Below are 24302 nucleotides of genomic sequence, written 5' to 3' on the forward strand. Positions count from 1 at the left end.
TCCTTATTTTCCTATCCAAAATACTCAAAAGTGGCGGGGGGGAAGGGAGGAGAGGGTGGGAGGGTGGATGCATTTCCCTGACCTCACTCAGAGCTCGCCTGCCATGACCTGAAATGGGAGAAATGATGAGGGTTATTCCCCAAGTGAGGTGAGATGCCACTGACCACCAGGATAGAATTTAACAACATGTTCTGTTTATTGAGTGATTGTTACAAAGTCTTAATGAGCCATGCTTATTGCTCATTAACAGGGATGCACTTTCCTCATCATCCCACGGAGTCGTGCTTGTTGTCCTTTAACAGGGATGCAGTTCCCTCACCACCTCATCAAATTTCCCTGTGATCCCCTCACCCTAATTTCCTTCTCTAACGTTTTCTTTCCAGGGTCCCTGGAACTGTCTTTGGACACCCTCGTTCCCTGCGACCCCTCGGGTAAGTACTCTACCGCTCACCAGTTGGGTGTCGATTTGTGGTCCCTCAGGTTTATGCGTTTCCATTCTGTCCGTCATCCACCGTGGACTCCTTTCTCTCTCCAAGTGCCCTGAGGACAAGGTCCTGTCCATCGCTGTCTGCCTTTTAAGTATGGTGGCCGCTTTCATCTCCCTTATTTCCACCTGGTGTGTAGATCCTCGTCAGCTGGGTCCAGTCGGCTACCAACATTGTCTTTTTCGTGACCCCATCCCCTTCAGCAACCCGAGTCCATGATTTTCCTCAAATAACAGGGTTTCTACCTTAACACTCTGTTACAGTAATAAAATAATACCAATGTACTTTAATTTGTATGATGAGATTCTGGCCTCCCATGTAGTAAGTGTTGCACAAACTCTTACTACCAATAAGAAATCTCTGTCCCAGGTGGTTCCCAATATTTCCAGACCCACAACTTCATTTCTAGTAGGCTTGTGTTTTTATTCCCATTTCAAACCTGAGTCTTCCAAAAGAACTTCCGTAGCATTCATGATCCCACGTGGGGTTGTGATCCCTAATTTGGGAATCACTATTAAAAGACCTTTTAATCAAAAGAGACAAAACCAAAAGAAGTATTCTCTTCATCTTACAGATTGGAAACCAAGAAAAAGAAAGATTAGAAGTTCAGCAAGTATTAAAAATGTTTTTCCAATGATCTCAGCTTGTTAGATTTGTCACATTCACTCAGTACCTAACTGTAAGTGATCCTGTTAGAGCCTCTTGGTACTGAGCTATCTGGAAAAACTGGTCCTAGGTGACTTAATGAAGGTCACATTTAAAGACTGATGCACAACAAATACAAATATCTGGATTCCTATCCCAGTGCCTCCACCACAACCCATTCTTCCTCTCTCAGAGCTTACCACATGACTGGTCAACAGTCCTAAATCCTGCATCATCAGGGCTCCTTCTACTCTTTTCCTCAGACTTTAAAGTAAAATGAAGCTCTCATGCTCATGCATCATGGCTAAATTTAAATGCCAAGTTGAAGTTTGAAGAGACTGCATCTGCACTTGCAAACCTGAAATCATAATTCACAGCACACACTGCTTCACTGATGTTAACAGTGGTGGATAGGCTGCAGTTAAATGATGCAGTGACAAGAGTACATCCACATGCATGTCCCTTACCACTGCATACACCCGTAATGAACGTGCAATCAGTTTCTTCTAGCACAGAGTGAGGAGAACTTAGAGATCCTGGATTTCAATAGGAAAAAAAACCTAACAACTTTTCTTTGCTGAAGACCCCAATACCATGCTTTATCCATGGAAAGTGCCTGAAAGCCAGGGCAGTCTATGATGAACAATGGTGTTAACATGCTCTGTGTGAAACACTGCTCAGTATACAGGCAGCCATGGGCTCCCTAGCTAAAACTGGGAGCTACTTTCACAGACTGTCCAACAAAGAGTGAACTACAGTAATTCAATCATATGCTGCACTTATTTCATGCAAAAACCTCAATTCAGGTAAAGTCACAGTCAAAAGGAGCATGACCTTATCTCAGAAGGGTATTCCATGCTCCTCAGGGACAGAATGTCTTTATCTGTGTCTTGTGCAGCAGCAACAATATGGTCAGACTTTAGGAAAACTAAGCTGTGATCTTATTTCCACATTTACGTAAATGCACTTAGATCAAGCAGAATCTGTAAGGTAAGGTCATCCCTATGCAAAAACCATGCAGACTAACAGATGTAGGTGTTGTAACAGGGAGACTGAATGCTCAGTATGGATGGATGGGCGTGCATAGTAAGATCCCCTTCCCACTTACAGAACAAGATGGTTTTAGTGAGTATCTATGACGTATACACAGTTTGAGAATAGGAAAAAAACAGCTGAATGTCAGAATTAATGTATTACTTCAGGTTCAGATGAACTGGGGTAGGAGAGAACACAGCCTTCCTAAATCCAACTGATTTTTGAAGAGTCATAAACAACCCAATTAGCCAAAGCAGCATTCAGCTGCCCTGACTATGAGATCATCATGCCTTTTCTCCGCAATCCCACCACCTTCTGGATCAAGTGAGGCAGGGGCCTTGCCTACTGCTTCTCTCTCACTACACAGTACAAAGCAGATCTGCTCAGCACACTGAATTAGGCAGATGCCCAAGCCAAAAAAAAAAAAAAAAAGAAGCATGCAATCCTGTTATTAAAGGCTATGTTATAAGGCAATTGTACAAGGGGGGTAAACTAAGGTCGTGCAAGTAGCTTTACATTAGGCACTTCCTACATTTTGAGCACTTGATTTTGCAACCTTATATATTTAGCTTGTATGTTCAGTCTCCTAGTTTTGTTTTGTTTTTTAAGTAACTCAGACCAATAGAAATGCCCCATATGGCCTCTTACTGTCACCCACAAGGGCACCAGTAGAGTTGGAGTCTGGACACAAACCTCTGTCACCTTGCGTGAATGCAGAAGATGGTAGCAGTAGACTATCATCCTTTGTGTGGACAAGCAATGGAGGGATATAACACATGCTGTGCCAGAGGATTTCATAAGCATTAGGTAACAGCGGAACAGAGGAATGGTTTGAATCAGTAATCTTGGGCCCTAGTTCCTAGCGAGCTAGGAATGAAGCATGCTCTTATGAGTCCAAGCCCTTTTGGTTTATTCCCTCCCAAGCCATCATGGCTATAAATGGATGTTGTCCTTGGAGCAAGATCAGCCACGCCAGGATATATTCTCTCTCCTGCTTAGTCCCATCTCGCTCCTCATTCCAATCTACTTGTTTCTCTCCCCAGTCCAATTCTCACAGCTCTTAAAGATAATCAACTTGTGCATATGCCATCTCCACAGAAGGTGGCACAGGGAAATTCCCAGGGCATGAAGACTGGGTCCCTAGAGCCCCAGGATCAGCTGCTCAGGGTGGCTGGAAAGCGTGGGCAGTTCTGGGCTGCCTGTGCTATCCTGCCATAAATGAACAGATGTCCATTGCAAAAAAGCAGCAAAAAATTGTTACTACCAACTGGGTCACGGGTCACAGCCACAGTTCAGGGCATTTGTGGCATGGCGATCCATCTGTTTGCACTCTGTGCTACCATAAAAATGTTTATAGCAGCACAAAGGTGACTTCTGTTTGCAGCCCATCTCTTCTCCACCCCTAGGTCCTTATCCCCATCTCATTCTCCTTGCCTACCCATTATACCCCAAACTGCTTGCCCAGCCAATCCCAGTTCCTATGTCCTGACTCCTCAATTCAATCCATTTTCTGGTCCAGGTCTCCCCCTCATAGTTCATCTACTCCCTTTCTTCACCTGCCCCCGGCCTCCGGTTATCCTCACCTCATCCTGTCCCTATCCTCTCTCTTAAGATAACTTTCAGTCTCCCCCTCCCTGGTTTCTCATCCATTACCAGTTCCCAGACCCAGTTTCCTAGTCCAACTACATCTACCTGTCTACCCACCCCAGTTTACAATCCCTTCCAACTCAGTTATTTTCTCCCCATCTTAGTCCCATGTGGCCCCTTACTCCAATCCACTCCTTTCTCTTCCGGGCCTGATTTTTGTCCCTTTCATGCTTCATACTTTACCTACAATGTAGATGGATTACTGAAGACACAAAGGAGGCAGGCTCTCTGCTCTCAATGCCAGGTCCTAGTCTCAACTTAAGCTAAAGCAGCAATTACAGAGAAGTTGTACTTTGCTCTTGCATCCTTGAGCTGGAGAATGCTCCACTACTCTCTGGGGATAGCACATGCACAATTTGGTTAATTTTAACAGCTGTGAGATGAAGCAGGTTCTTTTCATCTGTGGCACTAATGCGCATGCAGGCTGGTCAGCACTAGAAGTAACAAACACAGTGAGCCCAGAATTTTAAAAATTTGGCTGCTAAGAACAAAATAAGTGGGGGTGGGAAAGTTTTAGTCTCCGAATCACTGGCATTTCCAAAGATGTGACATACTCCTAGCACAGAAAAATCTGATAGAGTCCTGAACAACCAAAACCAGGGTGGAAAGTAATTGAAAGTATCAGGCACCCTTAAAAGGTGGCACTACCAAATTTGCCGATATTATAGTTAAAAAAAAACCTGAGATCAAGACACCACAGTCTCATAGGTATAATTCTTTAAACTGGCAACACTTAACCCCTGATCACCAGCAGGGCTGTTACCAGCCAGTAACTGGACATACAGTACTTTTACTTTTAATTAGCATTGTCAGAAAATGATGAAAATGTATGCTGGAAGGTCTCCTAGAAAAAATATGCATGGGGCATCCTCCAGCAAAAACTCTCCAGGGTCAAGGGCAGGAAGCAGCACAAACAAAGCCGAAATGCCTCACCCACTTCAGAAGCATTCATCCTATTAGCCAGACTTCCTGCCAGGTATAAAGGAAGCCATTCTGTGCCTCACCTTACGAGGGGAGGATTGAAATGAAGCTAGAATATAAAGTACAGATCTAATAATAAAAATCAAGGTACAGGCAACATCTCCTGTGTTCATTTGAATGGTCAGCATTCTGAAAAGAAAGAAGAAAAAACCTAGTGGGAGAGGATAGCACCTTTGAGTCTGCCCTATCCCAGCCAACACAGTAGCAGCAGGCCCTGTAGTGAAGGCACATCAGGGTTTTGAAATTCATAAGAAAGGAGTGAGAATTTCTGCATTTGTTCTTACTGCATTTATCCGGTTGCCTTGCAGGGTGTTATGGGGGCGGCGTATTTTGTTGTTGTTGTTTTGAGGAATCTAATTAGAGAGCTGGATCTGAGCACTAGAAAGACTCTCTGCACACACTTCTTCCAAAAACTGGCTAGCATAATGGCCTTGTTTCAAGTGAGTTTGCAATCTCAACATAATCCCCTAATCAGCTTCTCTCTTCACGTCTCTACAGCGGGGACAGAAAGAAGGAAGGAACAAGGTTGTATAGCCAACCAGATTCCACTGCTTGTTCAAATGACAAAGCAGTGGTACCTACTGGACATCTTCTAATCAGGTACCTGCAGTTAAGGCATCAGCTCTTTATGTACAGAAAATTCGGGATCTTTCTTTAGGGTTGAACAAGATGGGAGAGAAGGTAACTTGATTTAGTCCTCATACGCATGTGCAGTATGAGAACATGTGATCATGAAATTATAGATTACTTTAGAAATATAGATTACTTAACCGCAGGGCTCCCCTCCTGCCAAATGTCTGGACCTGTGTGGGGCTCCAGACCCTGCGTGCTGGATTGAGCACATGATTCCAGGGCACAGAGGAAGCACTGGGCCAGAAGGGAACGATGCCAGACCCCAGGGCCCAATTCTGGCATGTGGGACTGAATCCAACCCACAAGCCTGCCCCACATTACTCATCTGGTCTGCAGGGCCAAAAGTTGAGCACCACTGGACTGCTCCATTTGCAAACACCCCTGGAATGCTCTGGGCAGATGTCAAGAAGGAAAAATTAAACAACTATAAATCTTGCCTTTCCTAACTTCTGAGTACTGAATTAGCACCAATATGTTCTTTGAAGACTTTGGTGTGTTATTTAATGTATTTCAGCCTGCAGAGTGAGGTCTTACAGTCAACTTGATGGCATTTCTATTGATCTGTGAGATAGTGTGCATGACACATTTTAACACAGAAAACTCAAGACACAGAAGTGACAGGAACTGCAATCAAGTCTCAGAACCTGAAATAAAACAATTGGGATTAAAGGAGACAGCGCAAAGCAACTGCAGGAGCAATTACAAGAATGCCAAGAAGACTACTCTAAATGCCAGGGCCTAAACACCAGCAGTACAGTAAAACTGCAAACAGCAACAAGTAACTAACCCAGAGTCAAATCAAGTCTGTGGCAAAGAGGGAGTTGAATTTATACCTTCAGGCTCATAAGGCCTTATTCTCCTTTGTTTTATACCATATGCAGACATTGGCACAAGATGTTGTATAGGGGGATAGTATCTTCCGATAGAACATACATAAATGACTGCTGCAGCTACCTCTATGCCACCAGCATTCATCCTAAGCACACCATTAGATCCATCATCTACAACCAAGTTATAACTGTATCTGATCTGATCCCACTGACTGGGATGCACACTGAAGGGATCTTAATGGGGCTTCCTACACTTAGAATGAACTCTCCAAACCAGAGCCACTCAAATTAACAGCCAAACTCAGACCTCAGTCCGACCTGCTATAATACCAACCATGTGACAAAGGCAACAGAATTCCTCTGGCTGCCATCTACAGTTTGAACACTTTGAATACATCATTAAATGGCCTCCAGCCCCTCCCAGAAAATGACAACCATCTCAAAGCAACCTTGGATGTAGCCAATCTGTGGCAGGTGTGCCATAAGTGACACAGGCAGCCTCTGTGTGGCATGAGGCAGATCAGGGAGGAAGCAGGGAGCACAGCTGTAGAATGGGCAGAGAGATGAAAGCAGAGAAGCAGGTCAGACAGAGAAAGGGGACTGGAGTAGTACTTGCAGAGGGTGTGGGTCTTAATTTGTACCATGTTGCCAAAAATGTTGACCCACACTGGACTATGGGTTACTGCACTAGCTTTGAAACTCCAGATGTTTATTCCTAGGTCCTTTGACAAGTTTACTGTCTCGTTTATCCCTACTGACCACTCTAATCCTTTTGCTTCTTTTAGCAATGCCCATTCCCATCCTTTCCTTTATATTTAAACTAGTCTCCATTTCATACCTATTCCTTCTCCAAGTCCATTCATAGCATCTGACAAAGAAGGCTGTCTTCTGAAAGCTCATACCTCTGAACCAGTTAGTCCCAAAGATGCCACCCTGCTCTACCTTCTATAGTCCTATAGTAGCGGTGGCCTCAACTAACAGACATTCAGTTCCTGTGCTAAACACCTGTCAGACAAAAGGCCATTAACTCCCCTCCAATTAAAATTGCAGTCTCCACTCATAATTCAAACCAATCCAAGCAATTTCAAGAACAGTCATTCACAAGACATCTCAGTTCATCTGTTTACAATGCTATTTAGTCCCATTAAAAATGATGGCTCTGACAACAGCTCAGCATTGCATTAGTACATTGTGTGTTTGGCTTTGATGGCTACATGTCCAAAGTATGAGGTCAGTGTAAATGGAGGTTAACGAACAGCAACTGCTTAAAACAAAGCTGAGCAGATACACACTATGGGCATCCAGCCAACATGTTATTGTTGGCCCAAACTTCTTGCCCAACTGGTGTTCCTGAACTGGCGGTTGGGAGGGCACCATCTGGCAGGCTGGCCACAATGCAGCCCCACATGGGAAAGAAGCTTGACCCAGGCCTGTGGAGAGGGAAGGGGGAGTGACCTGGCCCCATGTGGGGGAGGAACAGGTGTGGCCAGGCCCCAAGCCAGTCCCATGGAGGGGAGAGGGTATGCCCCAGAGAAGGGGGCATGATTAAGACCCAACCTGGCCTGTGGGGAGATAAGGGGGTATGGCCCAACTCAACCCGACTCTGCAGGAAGAAACGGGGTGTGGCCAGGCCCTAGCCCAGTCCCACAGGGGGTGGAACATGGCCCAACTCCAATCCAGAAACAGGGTGAGGGCCTGGCCACTAACACAAATGAAACTGCACCAATGGTAGCTCTAGCATGGGAGATTTTAACAGTGGAGGACAGACGAGGAAATCTAATGTAAATTAAGCCAGAGTTGATCAGAAGAATTAAACCCAATTCCTACTGGATTACACAGCGAAGGAGCAATCTACCTAGTGAATTTCCAAATGGAGCCTCACCTGCAACCTGCAGGGAAAGCGTTACATCATCAACTCCAATTGTTACATTTTCTTTGCCTAGTAAATTCAGGATTAAACAGTCTCTAGACAAGATCTCAGTGAAAATGCAGCAACACAAGGACAGATCAAAGAAATAAGCCCATCCCTTTAAGAGTGTGCTCTTGGCTAAACCACATGTATGTCACCATAAAAGCTGCCTCAGCCCTAAGCACAGAAAAGTGATCTTTTGCTGCCCAGGGACTCTTCATTTGAACTGAAAAAAATAATTCCTTGGAACAAAGCTACACTGTACGTATTGAATAAAGCTTTCCAGAAACAGAATGTTAACTAGGGACTCAACTGTTCCATGCCGATCGGTTACACAGCTAAGGTGCTGTTCAGACAACACATGCCACATTTCTGACCTCTGATTGCATGACACTATCCTATTTCTCCAAGTGTTTGATAAAGGTCCTGGCTACCAGTCACAATTGATCAAGCCACTGTCAGGCTTACCCGGCCATACACCATCCTTGGATTCCAAACAAACTTTCTTTCCCAAGAGTTTTACAAACCGAGGGCCCAACACCCCTCCCACAGAAATCTGTTGGGAAATTTCCACAGCCTCCAGTTGGTAGCAAGACTGGGCCCAGAGGTCCCTTTTCATTTGCCAATGAAACAGAGCAGATTACTAAGAGTGTATGGCTCAGGAAAATGTAAAATAAAGAGAAAGACAATAGGAAGGGAAAGCCAATAGCTAGGGCACTAAGTCTGAACTCAGAAAATCAAGTTCAGTTCCCCTAGACTCCCTATGTGACAGCAGGCAAGTTCTTTGTCTCTCCTTGTGCTTCATTTCCCCATCTGTAAAGTGGAGATGGCAGCGTTGCTTATGACATATGGTGCTATGAAGGTGAGTACATTAACAATCATGAGATGCTCATATGCTAAGGTAGATTAGCATCTGAGATAATTATTACTGGAGAGAGACAGAAGAACATGCTATTCAACAAAAGTGCTAGAGGGTAGTTACACTGGTATACAAAAAAGTGACATAGTATTGGATACTTAGCTAGCATCAGCATTACCAGCTTTGTTTTTTGCTATATTTAACCATCTGTGGCAATTAGACTTGTTTTGCATCTCCCTTGAGAATGAGCACATTCAGCAATAGCACCTTTCCATCCACTGTGGTAAGGCCTGGTTTCTACACTGACCAAAGGGAAAAATACTCTTTCTACTCAGTCATACATCCCCTTCCTGGGAGGGCATCCATCCAAAAAAAAGACTGAATTGGTTTGACTTTATTTTGCCTGCAAGATCTTACAAAGTCACAGCAATGCCAAAAGCATTTTAAAAATCCAGTTATTTCTGTCCACAGTAACATAGCATTGTCAATATTATTAGAGCCATTTTCTCTGTGGGAATTTTATTACAGATCAATACAATTTGTGTTACTTGTCAGAAAGATTAGTAATTGGATGACTACCAACAAGACCCTTCTCCATCCTGCTGCTATTCTCTACCCAACTTCTTTCTCCTTTCTGTAAGTTCTTCTTGGCATATAACAAGACAGTGAGTGATCCCAGAGCTGAAATGAGATTCAATGCTTGATCATTATCTAAAAGACAGTTCCCCTCAATTCATAAAGAAATTCAGGGTTATGCCCCTTTGCTTAAGACATGCTAGACGCTCAGCCCAAACTAAACGGGGGAAAGAATTAGGAAGGGGACGAAAAGACTGTCAAACAACACTCAGCAGCTTTATCGCTATTACCATAGTAAAGTTTTATATGTAGGCACAGAGACTCCTAAATTAAATGTCAAGCATCATCTGGCGTTGAAAATATGAAGTGTAGTCGCCTATAGGGAAAAAGTGTCTGACAGCTCCACTCTGCTTGTCAAAATAGCATTTGCCTCATAATCTGCGATTCATATGCCCAAACAGCTAATTGCCAGAAAAATGCTACTGGAGACTACTCACTAAAGCTTAGAACAAAAGGAGGACAAAGAAAAAAACCTTAAGTAGGGTGATTTTTTAAAACTGTATTGAGCTGCTTAATGTATTTTCCTGCTAATACTAATCAAGCAGATTATTTATTATACAGAATATTTCACATTTGAGGAAAAATGATGATTAAAGATCAATTAATCTTTTCTTCCTGCCTTTTTCTGCATCTTCCTCCACCGTTTAAGAATCTTGCAACTGTTTCACTTTTTAAACAAGTCCTGGACTGTTGTTGCCTTTTTTCCAAGCTGGCTCCAGAAAGGCTGCCAACTGGAGTTTAAAGTCTAGTTAATTGCTTCAGTGCACTGACTTCCTCTTTGTATAGGGAGTGTACAGATATACACAAAATCCCAAGACAGGCTCATACCAGCTGTCATTTTAATACAGCTACCCTGTCAGCCAGTTTAGTAAAAACTAAATTCTGTATAAAAGAGAAAGAATTTTTAAAATTCAGGGACTGCTGTATTTGTTACTTATGTAATGATATAAACATAAACAAACTATACAATGATCAGGGTACTCGTGCAAAATCCAGGCCAACGACTGTCTGGATTTTAAGGTGAAATACTCAAGAGAGAAAGTTAGTTTTCAGAAAAGCAAGATAATTTAGAGGGCTCCCAGTTTTCCTAGCTGTCTGATCCTGGCAGTTGAGAGGCACCCGTGGCTCTCATTAACCACAGCAGGAGTTAAGGATGCTTAATAACTCATAAATTACAGACATCATTCTGTGCCTGTATGTACTAATCTACTGGGATTATGTTGAACTCTTGTCTGTAGCAGCTCAAGATATGAGCAGGATGGTTAAGCAGTGGAACAGATTACCTAGCATGCCCATGGAAGCTCTGTTGCTCTGAAGTTTTAACTGCAGGTTACACAAACAATTTCTTTGGAATGGTTTGCAAACATGAAAGATAATCCCTCTTCGAGCAGGGGGTTGGACTAACTTCGGGACCTCCTGAGATCCCCTTCCACTCCTATCTTTCTATGATTCTAAGATATACTACAAGAGGAGAACATAGGTTTAGAGTAATTACAGGGTTAGTCTTTTTATATGTGAAGCCCAGGTAGGAGCAGGACTCCCAAATTACCAGATGGGGGCTTCCCTCATTTTCCATAAAGTGGCAAGGTACAGGAATGCAGTTTAGACAGGGAATTTCTTGGAGCATGTGGGACAACTAAACTTTTGCCTGTGCCCTCCTATTTTATGTTAATTCAGGCTAGGCCACCTATAAATGTGTGTTTGGATTTTTTGATGGTACAACAGAAAAACACTTATTCCAATTATACACACCTGTATTAAATTGGTTATCAAAGAGCAGATCCAATAATCACACCAAAAATGAATTAGCTTCACCACCACAAAGAGGGGAGTAATGGTAGGCCTGAAGGAGAACAAACTCAGGTTGTCACAGACCAAATGGATTCCAAAGGCTTCTCACCAAATGTCTTCTTTGGTCCTTAAATACTTCAGAATAAAGGTCTGCATTATCAGGAGCCAGGCATTAAAAAATTATCTTCAGTGAGGGGATAGAAGAATGGGATACAGGTTGAGTAACAGACTCTTAACATTTCAGCTGAACCACCAGGAATGTACTTATCAGTAACCTAACCAAGTTCCCTCTCCACTCCACCCCTCTTGTTCTACTTCCATTCAAGATATCACACCAACATGTGAAACAAAAGGGTATTTTCAGGAACCAATTTATAACCCTGAGACTTACAAATGAAAGCAAAAAATCTTAGCATGTTGTACCTTAAAATATATATTATATCTATTCTATCCACTATCCTCAGGACCTTGGAGGAATTGCTGGTCCTTGTGACCTTTTTTAATTAAAGAAATAAAAGGATATTTAAAAAGAGGGTGGCGAGATGGTGGGGAGAAGTTGCTGGAATCCATCCAAGTCTTAGCAGGGAAGGGCTGCTAGATTTATATTAGATGAAATCATAAATCTTCATCCACCCTTTGCAGAGCACTAATGCTAAAAATAACTACAATGCCTGCGGGATTTCAACATTTGGATTAATCAAGTCTTCTGGTGCTAGAGGGAAAAAAGCTATAGGAACAAAGTGCCGGAGGATTTCTAGGCCAGAGCATTCAGGCAAGGACGCAGCATCCAGAGAATGAACTGCCATTTGTTTCTGGTTCAGGCAGATGTTCCAAGAAGATTACAGCACAGAAAGCGGGAAAAAACACCCTTCAGTCACAAAGCAATCTGATAGAAAAGGAAACAGAGATATGGGCCAGGGTAGAGGAAAGCTGTCAACTATCGCAAGAAAGCTCAATTAATATGAATGTTAGGATAGCAAATATTTTCATTCGAGTGTATGAACAAGTGTGGAGCATTCAGCATCTAGATGCCCAGACAGATTTCTTCTTGCTGTTTCATACAAACACATACTTTGTAAACTGTGGTAGTACTAATAAATGATCAGAATCTGAAGGGAAATGCAGAGATTGTCAGGAAACAGCAGGGGAACAAGAGTGCATAAGTTTAAAGATTAGGAAAGACCTACTGGATCATCTAATCGATCAACCCTGGCCGCTAAATTATGCTATTTTTTGATCCTGCTTTATTTTCCATGAACGAAGTAATGGGGCTCCCCTTGAGAGGTTCTTATATTATCTAACAGATTTCACTGCTTTGAAATTCTTCCCCAATGCTTGGCTTAAATCTGTTTTCCTTTAGCATTGTTCCTTAAGACCTTGGGCAGTTTCTTGTCTGAATCATCACAGTAAAAAAAAACAAACCTGCTGAAGTATATACACATTAGGGATTTAGAAACCTCCTCCCTGTCTCTCACAAGATTGTTCAACAGCATTCCAGTTTTTGGCTTCCCCTCCTAACTTCTCACTACCAAGCCCTCAGATGAAGCACCACAGCATCATCATCTGGCATTTCCATTACTATTTTTTGTCATGCTAACAGGTATGGTAAACTCTTGTTATTTGCATAGTCTTCATCTCCCCCTACCAACAAAATCATAGGATGAATATGCTAATAAGAAAAGAAATGAAAAGCAACTAAAAGAAACAAAACTGAAATGAAACAGGAAGCATAACTCCCAAACATAATATGAACACCAAACTGTAAATCTCTCCATGTGTTTTTTTGTCAACACTTAAAAAATCACTGGTAAATAAATAAAAAATGATAACTGCTGTTCAATCCCATTTTATGCCCCGCTGTGCCGTTACACTTGACCATGTGCTTACAAATAATGAACAGAAAATACTACCTGTAACACAGTTTGCTTGCTCATTCACTCCCTCCCTTTCTAATATGCTGCTATATGAATGAACATGGCAGTTACTGACAAGAAACACATTAAGTATGCCTCAAAGAAGTGAAATGTGCTTATTAATTTGAAACAAAAAGCCATATAATCATTTGCTAGATTACAAAAATGTTTCATAATTTGAAACATTATGATAAACTGCCTGTTGTGAGAAGAAATCTTTTTCCACGTACTGCTCAATCTCTGCATTATTTTATTAGCAGATCTTTGGCTTTCTTTTTCTGGTTTCAGCTCATACAATAAGCCAGAACATTGTACAAGCCAACATGGGAATAAATTGATTGAAATGTAATTGAACAGATAAAGATTTTTGTCCAATGGGAGAGCATGCAAATAACTGAAATGCAAGCAAAATCTAATGGATTATTGCAGTTTGCAGTTTTTATTCTAGTGTAGATTTGGGAAGGAAGTATTTGAGATGTTACACTGTCCCTCCCCTTTCAAAGACAGTCTTCCAGGAACACTGTAATCTTTACATCTCTTGACTAGTCTCCTTGTCATTTGGCCTCTTAACACAGTCTCCAAAATGCTCTTAGTTATTCTGAACCATCATTTGGATGAAAGAAGTAAGAACAGTGCCTTATTTTCCCGATAGGACACACTTCTCTGGTTCTCTTTAGCTACAGTATATCTTGCATTGGATGTTTCACAAGCTATTTTCATCCTTTTTGGCATAGATGTGGGCCTCTAAGGCAAACACTGCTGTAAGGAAAAATTAACAATTACATGTGTTTGCAGTTCAGGAAAAACAATTACCAATTGTATGCTTAAAAGTAAAAAAATAGAGGGAGAAGAAGTATGACTTACAACTAGACTCTTTAGTGTGTTCTACATTTTGACTGATGAATTGAGGCCTTATACAGATGTTCAGTTTCTCTTGGGAGAGTCACTGCTCTCCCAGGGGAGACCACAAGTGTAGAGATGTTCAGGCTTTTTCACCCAGAGTAAAAATGGCTGCTCCAGAACAAAATAACCTAGGAACAACCAGGGTTAAATCACACCCAGGTGTTTCTCCTGGGAGAGCAAATGTCGATATATGTATATCTGTCTCAGAAGAGAGAACACAAAACTTCCAAGGGAGTCAGTCTTTCACTTGCTGGACTCTGAGGAGCAGAACATGACCCCCTTTGCAATCTTCATATTGTGCTGCACAGCCAACCAGGACTACTGTATGAGTTGCTGGCATTTGTTGCCAGGCTGAGTAAGGGAGCCTGCAAAGCATGCTGAGATGTGTGCACAGAGTTCCGCCTTGGCTTCACAGTATCAGCAGACATTGCAAGAACTCTGTTCTTCAGGGCCGCAGCATTTCAATGTCTGTAAATGTGGCTCTGGGCAAGTTTCTCTACCAGGAGAACAAATCTGGGAGAACTCTCCCAAATTATTGTAATGTGTGTATGCAGCCTTAATTAGATCTTAATAATCAAATAGACATTAACAATAAAATGTATTTAGATCAAGAAGGATGAAAGGCAGGAGACAGCCAGCATGCAAACAAGTAATCATTTCAGTAACTTACTTTAGGGTCTGTGCACTTGAACTTTAACCTTTCCACCATCTCCAGCATGGCCACCTTCAGGTCAACGGGTTCTCTATTCTATAAGAAAGAGAGGACAGAGGTCACTCATTTTAACTCCACCAAGCACAACAAAGATTTTCACAAGACAAAAAGAGGCAGCAATTTTTCAGCTAATTCTAATGGGTAAGGTGCAGTGAACCCATGAATACATTTGCCCACTGTTGCAAGACTGCTTTTGCTCAGGCAGAAGACTCAAAGGAAAGAAAAGAAAAATGGGAGGGGGGGGCGGGGGAAACAGCCGCCAAGAAAACTGGGAGAACTATTGGAATGAAAATTATATGCAATTGCACAGGCTGACTCATTCATTGCTTTGTCTCCTGGCTCAACTGCATTCAAGTTCACTGAAATAAGGCCTAATCCTGCAAAGTGTTCACAGGCCCCAACCATCACTAAAGCTAATGGCTCAACAACTTGCAGGAGGCACTCAGCAGTTTTCAGGATAGGACGCTTGCAGAGGTTATGCAGGGAGGGGGCAGCCGGGAACCTCATTACATTTATTTTCCGGAGTGTGCACTTGTGGCCTGATAATTTAATCTGGCACTTTTTATAGTTCCATTTATAAAAAGAGAACAGAGAAAAAGATTAAAAAAGGAAAGAACTAATTAGGGACGCAATCAAGGGTTCATACTTTAGGAGAAAAAAGTAAAGTGAAGTGCTAAGCACTTATGGAACCCCTGTAATAGTCATTTCCTTTGCTTCAACTGTTCTCTGGGAAAAAATAAGTTACACTTCTTATTCAACAGATAAGAGCCTAACGACAAATATAAGAGTTTATCAAGTCTGAAGGAGGCTCACTCCAAGAAGCTCGTCATACTTATCTATAGCATTTAACAGAACGGCTTTTAAAAGATTCACTGCTGATAACAATTATAATTAAGAGATATGTACACTAAAATATGTTTTAAAGTGTATTGTGTGGATGCTTATCATATCAGTTATGCTTATGCAGACAAAACATAAGTGCCTGAGGTAGTGCTAAACTAAGTAGAGCTTTCGAAATGCCAGGATGTGCCTAGCAAGAAATGTGGCTAAACTTCAGGCTTACAAGATATGGGCAGCTGGTTTTGCATGGCCCATAACTCACTTGCTTTCTACAGAACAAAGATGAACAGAAGAACATTACTCAGATTATATTAAACCGGGTAGTTCTTGGAATACAAAAACCACTGAATGGTTTTGGAAAATTGGGTATGCAATAAACACTGTCAAAAAAGTGACCTAATAACTGGTACAACGTAAAAGGTCCTGATGAGATCTACAATAAAAGTTTATGTAAAATGCAATATATGTGCATGCACACATGATCACATATGTAAGCTGAAAAGAAGAAACTACAGCAATACAGGACCCCCGAAGAGGAGGCATAACAATGGATCTGATGAGGGATGAGTCAACCTGCCCTGAGATTGGACAACCTCATTTTCCCTATCCATTTCACATAAAGGATGCAAGAAGCTCTCTTTATGCTCCTGGGCAGAGGCCAACCACAATCCCAGTATAAGTGCTGGAATGGCTTCAGGACGCTCAGTTAAGTGGTATTTTCTTGGAACTGGAATCATTTTTATTTCTCTGACTCCACCCCCCCACTGCTACTCAGCAGCCATCTTGTGTCTTCTTTAGGACCACTGGCCAGAGGGCCCATGTTACCAAACACAAAAACATAGATGGGCTTCAGAGCCAAGAGATGGACACAACACTGTCCACTACCAGGAGCCAGTAACACCTACTGACAGAACCCGCAGCCAATTGGAAAAGCAGGAATTACTCTATTCTAACAACTCCTTTGGTCCATCAAGAGGGCAAGAGAAGCAACACCAGTGCCGCTCCCTCTCCACCCCGGCACTCAGGGCTCTAGATCAGGGACATCAAAGACATGGCCTACCAAGTCCTATCATCTGGCCCCAGTGCTGGTCGTGCATCTCAGAGTTGACCTGCAGGCCGCTGCTGACCCTCCAGCAAGCACCTGCTTCTCATCAGATCAAGCAGTGTTGCAGGGGGGCCAAAGTAGGACCATGCCAAACGCAGCATTCACACTGGTTGCTCCAAAACATATGCTGGGTCTCACATGCAGGGCCAGCCTGTGGGTACGATCTGGCCTGCAGACTGATCCCATGTCACTTACCCAGCCCATGGGGTCAGCTGAGTGTGGCACTCCTATGCAGTTAGTCCCACTCCTGCATGGCTAACCCCACAGAGGAGGACCCAATATTGGAGACAGGCCACACTGTGGCACAAACGTCACTGAGTGCAAGATTGATTCCATGCAGGGGGCTAATCATAATCCCAATCTTGCCAATCCACAAACCTAGTCCAGACCTCATGGAATTTGATAATGCTGATACAGAACCATCCAAAAGATTCATAGATTCATAGACGTTAGGGTCGGAAGGGACCTCAATAGATCATCAAGTCCGACCCCCTGCCTAGGCAGGAAAGAGGTAGGGGAGAGCACCACCTCCCTTGGGAGCCCGTCCCAGACCTTGGCCACTCTAACTGTGAACTGTGAAAAGAGGGAAAGCAAGACAGAAAAATGGATGAGTCCCAAAGGACATCAACATCCCTCCCAACTAAACAGTTGGCCCAATAAAAGAAACCACATATTTAAAAATAAATAAGCAAACTTTGCTTCTTCACAAGGTATGGCAGCACAATGGAGCTTTTTGCCTTATGAAGCTCTGAACCAGATTCCTCCAGGAGCACAGATGCCAACAAGATCACCCCTAAGCTATCTCCATTCAAGGACCTTTTCAGGTACTTTCACTGCTGAGAGGTTTCCTTGAACAGCCCAAAACATGTATCACAGTGTGTCCTGTAACCAAAAGATACTCCTCCACTTCAGGAAGTTTCTCTTAACTTACGTTCTTTCCTCCTCCCTTCCTCCACACCACTGGGATAGCTGCACCAAAAATTTCACCTGCTTCCAATATTTATTCTTCACTTCGAGGCTAACTAGTGTCAGTCAGCAGAGTTTCTAGGTGTTGTCCAAAACGGAGAATACAACACAACTGTTTTCTCGGCAATCAATCGTGACATAATAAGTTCAGGATTAGGATTCTGAGGGAGGCATATGGAACTCTTAAAATGAGGTACTTAAACATGATTGCTTCCAGAGAGTATTTTCCACAAGGCATCAGAAGTGTCCTAAGGGATTAGCTAAACACAAGACAGAAGGCAAAGTGACTTCGACAAGCCAAGTGGCATCCCTGTGGTCCATTAACACCTCCCCATAATAACTGATGGAGGCAGAAAAATACAAGGGTTTTTTTCCCCTCAGGTCTCAAGAGACGCTTGCAGACACTGAATGCAGAATCAGAAAGATTTTTGTGTAGACTGCTTTTGGAGTGAAACTTTTAGTATAACCTGCATGTCGTCCCACAGATTCTGATCCAGGTCTGAAATCTTAGGGTATGTACCCTGTATCTTTTGCTTCACTTGCCATGAGATTCTTCCACTCAATGGAATGTCATTTACATTATTTTTCAATAAGGTTACTAGAGTGTGGTTTGCGAGCCATACAAGCCTGGCTGTTGTGATTTGTCAAGGAGGTATTAGTGCATTCATGGGTATGCATCTATTCTCCCCAATCTTCTAATTTACAGGTATCCTTTCATCTGTTATATATGGCATGTTCTTACAGGAATGAGTTAAGTTTGTGCACACATTCGAAAAACAGCATGAGCCAAACTAATGCTAAAAATGTTTGTTACTCATTAAAGCATCTCCGCTGGAGATACAGAAGTGCAGCCAGCAATTTGAAGTTCGAACAAATACTACCCAATCTTATCCCTCCAGCCACCTCACTGAAATGTATCAATTATCTCCATGGTATGGCTGGCCTACCATTGCACAAAAATGGAGGCTCATCCTGCAAAGTAGAAAGCACCTGCACTTCCTATTGATTTCATTCAGCATTGAACACTCAGGACCTTGCAAGAGAGGGCCCCTACTTATACAGCAGGTGCAGTTTGCTGTGGAGTTCCTAGCAGGATGTCAATAGGAAGCATGACAAAGAAGAAGAACTTGCAATTTTAAGAAAGACAATGCTCTGAGAAAATGAAAGTACATACCCATCATCTGTGATGGGAATGGGAGCATCATGATTAGATTTTATTAAATATAAAGCATCTTCAGTTATTTCATTCTGTGACCTTTGTGACAAAGAATATGTCAACCAAAAAAAATTCACAAACAAGGAGGGAAATTCTGTGCTGCCCAAGGGGAAAAAAAGAGGGTGCATTCTGATGATCTCAGGCTGCTCTGCAGGCCCCCCCCTATAATTAGGCTTCCCTAGGGGCCTGTGTTATGGCAACATGGCCTGGACTTTGCTCTCCATCATAATACTCTCCAGGATCTCGGCAAATAGCAGCTTTGTCTGTACTACACCTTCCCAGACCCACCCTCAGAATACCCACCTACATAACAAGGGCTTATTAAAGAAAACTCAGGAGCCAGCCTTTTGGCTATCTGCACAGGACTGTCTCTTCAGGGAATACTGTCCCTCCAAGGCCAAGGGCTTTTAGAGAGCCCTTGTCACATCACTCAACTTTTTTAGCCAACACAAAGGGGCTGGAGCAGGTATGAGAATCTCACCCCTGGTTTTAGATAAGAGATGCTAAGCAGTCAGGCTTTAGTTCAAGTCTGAACTTTGGCAGTGTTCAGTAATCAGAGAATGCATTAAGGGAGCACGGGAGACCACAGAGCAAGGAGGGCTAAGGGACTGCAGAGGGGACAGCTGGCCCACAACTGTGGCAGGGTCCCAAGCACCAGCCCACCATGCCAAAGGCTCCTTCCTTTTGAATGAGAAGTCTATGGGCATTAGACATTGAATGCCTTTCCGAAGCTGAGCCTTAGTGTTCATTTAAGATACGAAACAGGCAGAGCAAAGAGAGCAGGCAAGTTTCCCCATACTGCCCCAGTCCAGATCAGCTGAAACTACCACCAGGGAGCTCACTTGTACTAGCAGCTTTCAGGATACAGCCATGGAGAACTGAACTAAGACCAAAGTGAAATCCCACAAGGCCAGTCATTGGGCAGCCATCTGATGGTAACAATTTTCAGTCATTACTGTTAAGGGACAGATGTACCACAGAGGCTGAAGGATTAATAGCTTATTACCTCTTGGATCATTGATCCAGTCTCTCTGATCCCAGAGAGGTTTAAAGTAAAGAACAGTCAAAGAGCAAGAGGAAGAAAGAGTGCGAAGTCTCTTTGCTAGCCATTTGGGCTGCTAAGGAACAAATAAACCTATTGTCAAGAAAGCAAACAGATAAATGGCTTCTAGTAATGAACAGACTTCTATTTTTTTTTCCACTGACTATTTTGGTATTTAGAAAATTAACACCATGGCTTTGCAAACCTCCCACAGTTCCTTAGACAGAGCAGCACTTTTCCTGGGATCTCAGGAAAACAACCATCAACGCTGGAAGGGAGGCCTAAAATTAGATTTACCAGCTGTGTCTTGGGTTGTCAGGGTACACTGCAGTTGCAGGCTATTGGAATATACAAGAATCTCCCAGTTTATAGCGCAAAGTACATTGCAGTCACCACCACACAGAAACAGAGCAAACAGCCTTAAGACAGGAGAGGGCAACAGGATGACAGACCACTACACCAAAGAAATCCAGCATTGTTATGACAGCCACTTGCTCAGGTAACATTTTGCTTCAAAATTTCCTTATATTATCTCCAACTGCAATGAAAATATTATTGTCTGCGATTAGAGGCACATTTCACCACATCCTCAAATGCCAGTGACCCAGCCCAGTTGTTTTTGTTTTTTTTTTAAATTTTCTGCACCCAGCTCCTCCCCCTCCAATTTATTTTTTTCTCCACCTCTTTCTCTATTTTTGTCTTTCTCTCTAGCTTTTCTCCTCATAGTTTTTCCACTCCCTAAACAGAAATATATATGCTGTTTAATAGGAAAAGATGGAGAAACAGATGGAGACGATAGTTCAGTGAGGCTAGCCCATACATGTTCTTGCAGCTGCCCCTAATGCCCAAAGAACAGAAAAACTAAACTTGGTTTAGCCAACTGTTTCCCGAGGCTGCAGTGCCAGACATAAGGATCTCGTCAGTAAAGTTTGGGTGTCATCAGTTCAGCTAAAGAAGCATGAGCACTAGCTCAAACTAAGAAACAGGTAGATTAATTTTAAACACCCTATTTTCTAACCAATCCAAGTCAGATCAGGTTTGCATGGCACAATGGTCAAAACAGGGACTATCTGTTGCACTACAAATGCCACTGCTACCTCTGGTAAAGCTCAACTAGCAGTAGCCATGATTGAAAACTTTCCTACAGTATGCAAGGTTTAAGCTAAAGGTAAATACTAATAATCATCAGAGTGCTTAGCTACAACTTCCCATTTGCAAATTATCTGCCGGGATCTATTTTGGACAAAAGGTAAAAGGCAAAGGAAATTATATAAATTAGCTATAATACAAGCTGGAGCGGCCTCTACCACATACAGCTGTCAGAAATACTACAAGAAAATATGGACCTAATACTTCTATTAAGGCTAATGGCAGACTTGCAGCCAACTTCAATGAACACTCAATAAAAGAAGCAGTATTTCTAATATCAATATATTTCGATAGTGATGGATTTGCACCAGCCTACTTGGTTTCCAAATAAAAAGTACTGTAATGGAACAGTTTAAATCAGGGCAATGGTATATCAGAGGCCCATGTACCCAGTTTATCTGAGTACTAGATATGTACACCAGTGTACTGTATAACACAGTCCCAATTTTGTTACTCATCTTGTAACAAATTCCAGTTATCTGCATATATATTAAATGCACAATCAGCTTGAGTGAATAGCATCTTTTAGCCCTGCTATCTGCTTCCTAACTATATACATTGCATTTTAACTGAAAGAGGGAGTGGGAAACAGGTGTCAAAGGACTGCTATTAGATGCCTTGAAAAAATGACACACTAGAGTCAACTTCATGGCTGCTCCCCTCTCTGTATCAGCAACCTTGAGAGTGACTAAAAAAGCTTCAAAAATGAGGAAGCTATCCAGTTTCAGGTCTGCTAATATTGCAACAGTGAAGGGCCTGTGTACTTAATAAGTGCTGCTTACAGAGCTGTCTCGTAACAGCCCTGGAAATGGACTGTGTCCCCACATTTTCCTTTATTAGCAGTTCTGGAACTATTATAGTAGCTTTGAAATAGTGTGCAGCTAGTCAGTTTTGGGGATGCTACTAGCACAGGGCTGTGTACTCAATGAACACCGAGTTCAGATAAACACATGCTCCAAATATATGCCTAGCCTCTTTTCAATCCAGAAGCTATGCACTTAACCATATATAGGAAAGCTTACCCTACGTTTACTGAAAATCCAGACACCAGACACCAAGACCTATGCCTCTGTTTTTTGGAGGAAAGTTGTGAACACACTGAAAGATAAATTTGCCTAATATTTTAAAGAAAAATTACACTTAGAATAAAGCTTGCAACAAGGATCATGCTTCGAAAAGGCAGTCTCCTGATACAACCACATGAAAATGCCATAACTAGACTCCATAAAACTTAGGAAGGAGTTGGGATCTGAACTTAATTATTTTTGTACTACTCTGCCCACTAAGAATCCTAATCACATGGTTGCACTCAGAGCCATCTAGTTTTTAGTGGTCACCTTATAATATCCACAGTTCACTCCTTAGAAACCTGTTGCCAGCAGGCATCCATTTTGATGTAAAACGTAGTACCTAAGGGCAGGCTCTACGTTATTGTACATAAAACAGCAAGACACAGAGCTTTCAGAAAATCAAACGGTGAGGTTCCTTCAGTCCAACTGTGTCAGAAGTAGACTGGTCTACATTTTGTTTCTTACAAATGATATACAACAGGGAATATAGTTATGGCTTTAGTGCACAAAAAAGCGGACAGAGGGGTCTTTTCCCACGTGGTTCGTAGCTGATGTGTATCAGCACTCCATCTTTTGATGTCAACAGATGTGCCCAGTATGAGGCCTATGGAAGAGGAAACTCAAGCCCAGGATGCCCAAGCCTTTTTAGATTGCTATCAAGGAATAATTCTAGGCCTGGCACGTGCACAGAGGGGAGGTGGCTTAAATCCCTTCCTCCTGTTTACTCACGGATGCAAGGTCCATTTTAGTCCCTGATACAAGCTACTGCTGTTGTGAGGATTATCCTGCCCTTCATTTTCCACTATCGTACCTCTGAAGAGACTCAGCAATGAGGAAGTGCTGCAGTGCATGGAAGTCCCAGATGACCAAGACTCGCTGCACCACTGGCCAGCTCCCCAAGATTCGGCCATTCCACAGAAGACACCAGCACCGTGGGTGCCTATAACACGAGTGCTGAGGCTGCTCCGATGCACTGGAATTGCAGTGCGGCAAAGCAGACTCAAGTAACCAAGTCTGCTGGAGTGTGGCAATTGCCCAGCTCCAGCAGCCTCCTGTGTCTCATGTATCAGCATCCCTACGCTTAAAAATGGTGGGGGGGGGGGTGCGTGCTTGAACTACACATTGTCAAATGAGCAGTAGTTCAAGCGCCCCTGCTGCCATTTTTAAGCACAGGGATGCTGATGCAGGAGAGGCGGCAAGCTTTAATTACAAGGGCTCTCGGAACAGCTCTAATTAAAGCACCACCCCTGCAACTGAGCATGTGTAAAAGTGCCCTGAGGCCCTTACGCCTGCACAAAGGGGCTGTGAGCCAACAGTGGATCTGACCTAATAACAATTCGACTGCCAAACCTTGCAGGCCTGGCTTGCCTTCCCAAGCTTTTAAACCCATGTTTCCAACAGCCATAAATGCAAACAAGAGACCCACTTTGGGCTTTCTGATCCATTTCAGATGACCACCAGTCACTGAATCGTGGAGAAGCTGGGCTGGCAGGGACCTCCACAGGTCATCTAGTCCAACCCCATCAGTTCAAACGTACAGCCATGAGTCCCCTTCACCACCCCGGTGCCTAGGGCTCCAAGGCTGGACTCCCCCCCCACCCCGGCACTGCCCTGGCGCCGGATGACAAAACCTGAAGATCTAGGAGGAGGGAAGGGAGGTTTCTCACCCTCTCCCCTGGGGTGGCTCAGATTCAGAGAGAAACAGACCGGCTGTGACTGCGGGCCCGCGGCCAGCCCTGCCCGTACACTGAGGGGGCGCGGGGCGCTCACCCGCGCGGCGCGGTACGCCTCGTCCAGCGTGACGAGCGCGTGGTGCTGGTGGGCGCCGCGCAGCGCGCAGAGCACGCAGATGATGGCCTCGTGCTCCCGGCAGTACAGGCTCAGCTCCTGCCCGTGCTCCGCGCACAGCTTCCGCTCCGGCTGCTTGGGCGCCTC

At 43.2% G+C, this 24302-nt stretch overlaps 1 protein-coding gene across 1 annotated transcript in view; it reads right to left on the bottom strand.

The window, feature by feature from the left end:
- Positions 1 to 619: 619 nt before the first annotated feature.
- TRIM44 (tripartite motif containing 44) overlaps positions 620 to 24302 on the bottom strand; it is a 26798-nt gene continuing 3115 nt past the window's right edge. The window contains exons 2-4 of the mRNA XM_025200158.1: positions 24138 to 24299; positions 14938 to 15015; positions 620 to 1008 (exon numbers count right to left, since the gene is read on the bottom strand). Of these exons, the coding sequence (XP_025055943.1) occupies positions 1000 to 1008; positions 14938 to 15015; positions 24138 to 24299 (249 nt within the window). The 3' untranslated portion in view covers positions 620 to 999. The remainder of the gene's footprint in view (positions 1009 to 14937; positions 15016 to 24137; positions 24300 to 24302) is intronic.

Source organism: Alligator sinensis, unplaced genomic scaffold (genome assembly GCF_000455745.1).
Source record: "Alligator sinensis unplaced genomic scaffold, ASM45574v1 scaffold442_1, whole genome shotgun sequence".
NCBI classification, from domain to species: Eukaryota; Metazoa; Chordata; order Crocodylia; family Alligatoridae; genus Alligator; species Alligator sinensis.